The following is an 8,819-nucleotide window of genomic DNA, read 5'->3' as shown; positions in this document are numbered from 1 at the left end:
TGTAGATTTTGAAAGTGCACATTTAGATAGATCAACTTTACCGTTTATGCATATACCTTTACAATCTAAACTCCATGCAAGCTTAAGATGAATGGCCACGCTATGCAACTATGCAAGTGTGTTATGATACCCTGCTTTTCTTGTACCTCATGAAACGAATCCAAAACCACATGCAAAAGAATAACACAAAAGCAAAGAAACTTAAGTAGAATAAAGTGAAAACTTTGAAAACAAAGGAAACCTTTTCCAACTTTACCCACAGCTCATTATTCTCTAATCACAACTAGTTTATTACTCTCCCTCCATAGCTTCCTTTATGCATGTTTCCTGTACATATACAGGACATGCAAGAGTTTCCTATTATATCATCTTCATTCTTTCCATTTTCATCAGTTGTACTAGGCTTTCTGCTCACAATTTTGAGGTTCTTATTATAAATTTATAAAAAATGGCTTTGGTTATGGCTAATTCTAAGAATATTGGGCCATTCATATGCCTGTTGATCATTGTTGTAGACGTGATAGCGGGCATGCTTGGGATTGAAGCAGAGATATCTCAGAACAAAGTGAAGCAGTTGAGGGTATGGATATTTGAGTGTAGAGATCCAAGCTATCAAGCATTTAAGCTAGGATTTGCTGCAGCATTATTGTTAGCCTTTGCTCATGTTCTTGCTAACATGCTTGGGGGATGCATCTGCATGTGGTCCACCGAAGAGTTGGATAAATCATCTTCTAACAAACAATTGGCTGTTTCTTCTCTAGTGTTGTCATGGTGTATCATCTATCTTTTTCTTCTTTTTTTGCTGCACACAAAAACACACTCATCATGACCTGCCTCCAAATCCTAATGCACCAAATGTGGCCGCTCTAGGCCCAAAAAAAATTCCTACTAGATTTAGGGGCCAATATATAAGATAGCTTCTTTTCATTTTAAAAATTAAGGTATTTTCTAAATTAAAGTATAGGATGGGGTACTCAGCTCATGGTCAAAAGAGCTTAACTATATTTGTTTTAGTTAAGCTAATCGGTGTACCCGTTGTGGTCTTGAATCAGCAGGACCAAGCCTTGCACTCATAATAATAGTCCAATTTTATTGTCCTTGAAAGATATAGTAGCAACAAATTTAGAAACTTACAAATTTCTGAACTTAGCTTAGTGTTTACATTTAGCTTCCTCAACTCTCACTTGTCCTAAACATTGTCACTTAGCTTAGTGTTTGGACTCTGCAAATGAGGCACATTGTATTACCAAGAGAAGAGGGTTACACTATAAGAGATTATGTATGATGTCCTGCTGTTATTACTTATTTACACCTCAAAATTGCTTCCATGTAGCATGACAATTTTTAATAATCGGTTTGAATTTATGTTACAGATGAGCTCTAACTACAACTTGCTAATGTTGATGCGCAATCTTGTTATGTATTGCAAAAAGATTAAGCAGCCTTATTACATTGTTTAGCAATGCTTATGCATATATATCTGTATAATGTTTTTAACACAAGAATATTGAAACAGGATTATTTTGGTTATTGCATTCTCAATGTTGATAGCGGGAGCCTTATCAAACTCTCACTCAAGGGCAAATTGTGGAGTGTCTCATCATCGTTTTCTATCAATAGGAGGGGTTTTGTGTTTCCTACATGGACTATTTGCCGTCGCATATTATATATCCGCAACAGCTACCCTTGCAGAAGAGAATAAATTACACCAAGCAGCACCTGTAACAGCATGACCATTTGAGAAGAGACACTCAAAAAATCTTTATAATTTGTAAATCATTTACTGTTTCTAAAATATATTTCCTTTCCTTCTACCATATTTGATTTATTGTTATTGTAACCCTGTTTTCAGCTGTTTATTTTCTTTACCAGGTTATTTTTACATGTTAATAGAACCCACAGAGTCTTATCTTCCAAATGATAATAAGTTGGAGGTTCCTATATTGTGTAGTTGGGTATATATTATGAGTTTTAACATGAGAAGTGCAGCTAGTACTTGGACTTTTCCTCTATATTAAAAAAGAAGAAAAACTATCTGATGCAGGAATAACTTAAACATTTGCTTAATTCTTTTGTTGTATGCTCTCTTTTATAGTATATTTTCTTAGTCCCCTGTTTCCAGCAATTACCTATACTTTTTTTCCACTTAACAAGTACTACATTCTTAGTTTCTCGGTTTTTGTTACAAATGAATGAGTTATATGGCTCTGCACTGGTTTTGTATCATATCTTTCAATAACTTATCAAAATTCCTTCAATGGTTTGTTTTATCCTCAGCTATTGAGTGAGAAAAACCAGAAGTTAATGTTAGTTGTTGCATGAATTGTAATATAAATTCAAATTCACAAGGGGGGGGGGGGGGATTAAAAGTTAAAAACGTAATTTACACCGGAGAGGTTAGATGCAAGCAAGATATATAGGACGGGGATACCAACTTATGCCGTCTATCTTGAGAATCTGGGATGCTCTTCGGTGGAATCAGCGTACAGTCATTGGTTTCTCATATAGACTGGGATGAAAAGTTTGATCTTGCTACGGCATACTCTGGTTGCTTACATTTTTTGGTTAAGGTGGTGGAGGTGTATGTGCGTGCACCTATCAGATGAAACAATCATTGACATACCGTGCTTGATAAAACCTCAAGTTCACTGATTATGAGGCACATCCTGTCTAAATTTTAGACGTGGGCTACTTTATTATTTGTGCATCTGCAACAATGGCATTGCTTTTCTAACACGTGATAAACCAGACATGTTACCTTCCGTACAGGTCAGAATAGCATCATGAAATCAAATTTGCAACTTCTTCTGTCATGCATAGGCTAGCCTCTCTTGTAGTTTATGTTGTGGCATATTTATGTCTGACATTACCCCAAACCTCTTTGTATAACACTATCTTCCTCGCTCCCTTTACGGGATGTATAACACTATCTTCCTCTTTGGCATCAAGTTGCTTGCCGCAAGTTTTCGTGAACATCCCTACTAACTGTGCCGATTATAATGTAGACATCAAATTGCTTCCACATTTACATCTATGTCTTTGACAAAATGCATGGGAAAAGATAATCTAACAACTAACTGAACATTCACTCAATATAACAAGAGGAGTACCTGTGACAATGGGAGGGTCTTATTGTTTTCACAGTTTAATAACATGTCAATGATCTTTGGAACGATTCTTTTTAGAACCACAATAAAAAAATGCATCAGTTAATTGTAAGATGAAGCTTGTATCATGATACAGGAACGTTTTCTAACCAAGCTTAGCAAGAACATCATTAAGTGCAGTTACAGTTTCAGCATAGGTTTTCTCTGCCTTAGGAGTGCTCTTTGTTTTGGCCGCATAGTCCAACTGGAAAAAGGACAAAAAGAAAACAATGAGAACAATAGTAAAGAACAAAGCATATGCTTATTTTGTGCTGAATGAAAAGACTTCGGTAATGACGCATTATCAACTCACGTCGTTAATAACTTGGAAGAGTTTTCGTGTGAGTTCTTTGAGTAATTTCTTTTCGTGTTTTGGCTTTGCAGAAATGGCAGTGTTTAGATCATAGCGCAAATATTCTGCCTTGGAACGAAGATCATTTTGAACATAAGGCCAGGCCTTCTTGTCGATGAGCTCCTTCACATTTTCAATATCCTTGGCTGAATCCTTGGCCCTTGCAGCTGCAATTTTACGGATTTATCAACACTTATCATTTAAGCTTAAGCTTTTAATTTAATATCGTTACAATGGTCAAATATATTAAATTATTGCGCATCAATAAGTAATGACATTTCATCTTGATCGAATTATCATAAAAGAAGATAAATCTTACGCAATCCGCCTGATGGCGGCGCAGGAGGCCCGATTTTAATGGAATTTGCAGCTGCTAGCACATGATCTTTAGCAAAAAAACAGCACTTAAACCAGCAGCAACAACACCGAGGACAGCGCGACGACTAGTCTCAGTCTCAAATGACAACTGCTGGGCTCTAACATTCAACACTGATCGTGCCACTGTCACACGGTTGCAGCTACCTGTACTTAAGCGAGTCGAGCCACTGTGCTGCAGACTCCCTTCCATGACAGCTTTAGAAGAACCAAGTAAACTAGCCATTGATGTCATTGCTCCACATCTGTACACTTCACCATAAAAAATAAATTTAGCTTAGCAAAGTGATGGATCGGGAATATGTGGAATATATTGACTTCCGGGCTTTAACCCAAACTTCTAAATTTCATTTTTGTGATGTACAAGTCAATACGGGCATGTTTGACGGTTACTTAAAAACTAACTTATTCACTTATAACCCGCAAGTGTTATAAGTTGAATGTTATTTATTTTGATATTTTGACTTTTTAATTAATTTTAATTTTAAAATATATATATTAAAATATTTTTCTAATTTTAAATCCACAAACTAAGTTAATTGTATTTAAACATTATTTATTATAAATTATTTAAATAAAAAAAATCTCTCTTTTAAGTAAAATTATTCAAATACTTATATAACTTATAGATATTTATCTACTTAACACTTATAAATCATTTATTCATTTTAAGTCGTAAATTACTTATTTTAAAATTTTCAAAACGCAGTCTTTTAACCAGCACCTTATCTGTCTATTGGCTATTGCTTTGGGTGATAAAATTAGAATTGAATATTTCTTTTTTATTTGGATTTATGAAATATATTTCAACAATTTCCTGAAAAAAAAGAATTTAAGAGAGGAAAATTTATCTGAGAATGGTTCTGAATTTCTGAAAAATAACTTGAAAAGGAGAAATTATTTTTAGGGGGAATTTTTTTAAAAAATATCCGGAAATTGTTTTTTGAAAAAATATTAAAATCAAATTATTTGTGTAATCACGTTTTAAACTTTTTGTATCCTAGATGATTAACCGTGCTAAGCAAAGCAAGGGCCAAAGAAATTTGTTTTAACTTAATTAATTATTATTAATAATGTATTATATTTTATATATTACACCATAATGAAATTTTTACATCGACAATATTTTATAATTTAAAAAATTGAAATAAAGATGGTCAAGTAAATACTATAAAGTTATAAAATTAACGTCGGTATAGAATAGCAAAAACACTAGGATTTCAAGCATTATATTATTACTACATTTACAACCGGTGCGATGCACGAGTATTTATTAATATTTTTATATTATTTAAAATTATAATAAAAAAATTTGAATCATTATCTTACTAGTATATATTTATAAATAATAATATAAATATTTGTTATTGCCGGATTCAAACCTGAATCTGGGGTTTTGATAGTATATAAATAATAATATAAATATTTATTATTGGTGGGATTCGAATCTCGGAGTTTTAGTATTGTTTAATTAATAATATAAATATTTGTCGTTGGCGGGTTCGAACTTGGGAGCTTGACTAGTGTATATATTTTTAGTATTTGAATTGAACGGTAATGATCATTTAATTAAAAAAATTCGACGGTCATAAATGGGGATAACCAAACCAACCAAAAAAATACATAACAAATTATATCGCATTCTAGCTATTATAATATACTAGCTTAAAATCCGTGCGATGCACGGATCGCATAGATATTTTTCAATATTGTATAATTTTTTAAAAAAATTTTGAATTCAATTCTTAATTTTGTTAATTTAAAATTTTAAATGATATTACTTCATAATAATTATATTAGTAGACGTATATGTTCATAAATGTTTAGAACATTTAAACTTATTTAATAGTTATAATGTTTAGAACATTATAACGATATTATTTTTTATTGAGGGTAAAGATATAATGTCTACCTTATGTTCGGACCTTAAAAAATATTATTTTAGCATGATGATTACTTAATTGATTAACTATAATTCTATAAAAGATATTTAAAGAAGATAATATTTTTTTTAGCTTAGGTAACCCGCAGTCGCTACCCTTCGGGTGCGTATTAGGTAAATCCTACGAGTTCATGCAATTGCCTACAAACCACGTGAAACAAGGTAAACCGCATTTAAGTGACATTCTCTGACTCAGGAGGCATAATCATAAATTTTCCTCCCGTCGGATTCGAACATGTGACCAACAGGATAGTTTTCCTCTCTTTAACCAACTGAGCAAAAAAATAATATTACTGATTGAACGATATAGTTTTATTGATAATTCTACGTATATTTTTAAAATAATATATTTATGTTTTAATTAAAATTTGATTTTTTAGTTCGCATCAACAGGATACGAATTATACTTAATTTAATATTAATTTGATTCATCTCAGATCAGTGGTTTACATCATTTTATTTTAGCCCGATACCCAATACACCGACCAAATTTAACTAATTATTTTTAGTTTAATTTTATTTTTTTAAAGTCTGGATCAATAAGATAATTTTGTTTTAGACTGAATAATTAGTATATATGGTTTTATTTTTGTTGGTCAAATTGTATTTTTATTTTAGTTTTGTGTTAGTCTGAATTTAATTATATAATGTACTTTTTATCCTAGATAAATAAATATATTATTTTATTTATCCAAGTTCATTAGTATAATTTTTTTAGGATATTGGATAGTATTATTATTTTATCTTATCCCGATTTACATGATATATCAACTAAATATTAATAATTATATTTAGTTTACTTAAATTTAATTTAGCCCGCATTAACAAATTAGAATTAGATTGAAGTCGATATGAATTAAAATATAAATTGATAGAAGAAGTTGAATTTAATATAAATTATAATGATATAGAGTTTGATACAAAATGTAATTGAAATTGGTGAAGCTATTTAGGGAGTTGACTTTAATAATAATTAGAATTAAAATTGATCGACCCAATAATTAGAATTAGAATAATTAAGTAAGGGTAATTAAGTAATTTCAGCAAGTACCGACCGACCGACTACCAAACTTTTAATGTTTCGTCTATTATAATATAATATAATATAGATAGTATAGAAAAATTACGCTCATTATAGAATTGCAATAACCCTAGGATTTCAAGCGTTATATTATTATTAACTTTACAACCCGTGCGATGTACGGGTATTTATTAATATCTTTATATTATTTAAAATTATAATAAATTTTATTTTGGATCGTTACCTTCTTAGTATATTTATAAATAATAATATAAATATTTGTTATTGCCGTGATTCGAACCTGAATCTTGGGTAGTGTATAAATAATAATATAAATATTTATTGTTTGTGGGATTCGAACCTGGGAGTTTTAGTATTGTATAAACAATAATATAAATATGCCGTTTGCCGGATTCGAACTTGGGAGTTTGACTAGTGTATATTTTTTAGTATTTGAATTGAAGGATCCTGATCACTAGATTAAAAAAATCTGACGGTCATAAATGAAAATAACCAAATCAACCGAAAAAATACATACCAAATTATACCACATTTCAGTTATTATAATATAATAGAATAAAATAATCAAAAAATAGAGAATCGTGCGGAAGACATGAGTTTAGAGGTGAAATAAAATTGGGACAAAACAAAATAGCTATCGGGATTTCATGGAAAAGATTTAGCTCAATCCGGGTCATTTTAAGATACCGAACAAAATATAAGAATATACATTAATGATTATGATATTAAGTCTATGATGTGGAAGATAATTACAAGTTTTCTACGTTTAAAAGTAATTTTGGAATATTTGTCTATATTTTATGTTTCATTTCTTTATGTCAAGATTTTCTGAATATTAGTTAGTCTTGTACTCAACCGGTAGCTGAAATAATATATTTGAAACTAATTTGATAAATTTTTATAAATTTTATTAATAAGTCAAACCACTTTTTAATTATATTGTTGTTAGGCCACACAACACTATAGAAGGGGGTTGAATACAGTGTAGAATACAATCAAATCAATTTAAAGCATAAGTAACAGAAAACAGATGTATTCGATATAACAAACTCTGTTACAATGGAACTGTTCTCTCTCAGTGATGAACAAATATCACAAGAGCTGCTAGGTTACAATTATATGATCTTCTCGATGATCGTAACTCTTATAGAGTAAACCTATATATGTGTTTATATAGACACACAGTTACAAGATAACTTCTAGTTGATATGGAATATAATTCCGTCTCCTAAAATATATCAATCAGATATCTTATAATTCTTCTAGTCCTCGAACTCTTTCCTTGCATATCTTCTTCTTGTATTAGTCTTTATCTTCTTTCCTATAAATCAGCTTCCTTCCTTAACTGTAAGTCCTCCAGTACTTAAGTTCTGATATCCATCTTCTGATATTATCTTCTGATAATCTAAGTTCTGATATCCTTAAGTTATGACTTCCAATAAGTCCTGATTCCAGTAAGTACTGATATTTCCTATTAGTTAAGATCTGAGAACTAAACATGAAACATATTAGACATGACATCTCAAATATATTCATCAATCTCCCCCAACTTGTAAATTATGCAAGAATGTACAAGTTAATAGATTTGATGATGTCAAAAACATTTAAGTTCAAATACAATAAGAGTTTGACTAAACAAATAATTACAACTTACAAAACATCCAGCTTTACCAGCATCACTGAATCAATCTGAATCCATAATGATTCTTAACAAAATCTCTTATCAGATTATCTTCAGCTTTCTTCAGAACTTCAGCTAACTGTGCTTTGATCTGCATCAGTTCTTCTTCTTTACTATCACCAATTTGATAAATGGCTGTTCTGAGATCTTGAATGGATGTTCTTTCAAGTCCATCACCAAGTCTGATAACCTTAGGATGTGAAGAGTTTTCATTATAACATAAGCATCTTCCTTTCACAATAAGTTCCACCTTAGCAGAATTCTTCAGCATAGGAATTTAT

At 30.9% G+C, this 8,819-nt stretch overlaps 1 protein-coding gene and 1 long non-coding RNA gene across 2 annotated transcripts; one reads left to right on the top strand and one right to left on the bottom strand.

The window, feature by feature from the left end:
• Nucleotides 1-263: 263 nt before the first annotated feature.
• Nucleotides 264-1,817, top strand: LOC141661400 (protein DESIGUAL 2). The gene is made up of 2 exons (XM_074468401.1): nucleotides 264-771; nucleotides 1,517-1,817. The coding sequence occupies exons 1-2, from the start codon at nucleotides 449-451 to the stop codon at nucleotides 1,731-1,733; spliced, it is 540 nt and encodes a 179-aa protein (XP_074324502.1). The 5' UTR covers nucleotides 264-448; the 3' UTR covers nucleotides 1,734-1,817.
• A 962-nt stretch (nucleotides 1,818-2,779) lies between these two features.
• LOC141661603 (uncharacterized) lies at nucleotides 2,780-4,153 on the bottom strand. Its single transcript, XR_012550045.1, has 3 exons — nucleotides 3,818-4,153; nucleotides 3,460-3,665; nucleotides 2,780-3,351 (listed from the first exon to the last, which is right to left on the bottom strand). It is a non-coding gene; the product is annotated as an uncharacterized LOC141661603 (long non-coding RNA).
• Nucleotides 4,154-8,819: the final 4,666 nt, after the last annotated feature.

The sequence above is a fragment of the Apium graveolens genome, chromosome 5 (assembly GCF_009905375.1).
Source record: "Apium graveolens cultivar Ventura chromosome 5, ASM990537v1, whole genome shotgun sequence".
NCBI classification, from domain to species: domain Eukaryota; kingdom Viridiplantae; phylum Streptophyta; class Magnoliopsida; order Apiales; family Apiaceae; genus Apium; species Apium graveolens.
Note: the sequence above shows the minus strand (reverse complement) of the source record. Positions and strands in the feature narration are given on the sequence as shown.

Bases quoted from the DNA above. Each gene is read 5' to 3' on its own strand.
- LOC141661400 (XM_074468401.1), top strand. From the start codon at position 449: ATGGCTTTGGTTATGGCTAATTCTAAGAATATTGGGCCATTCATATGC. The intron at 772-1,516 runs GTGTATCATCTA...ATATTGAAACAG, and splicing joins TCTTCTCTAGTGTTGTCATG to GATTATTTTGGTTATTGCAT.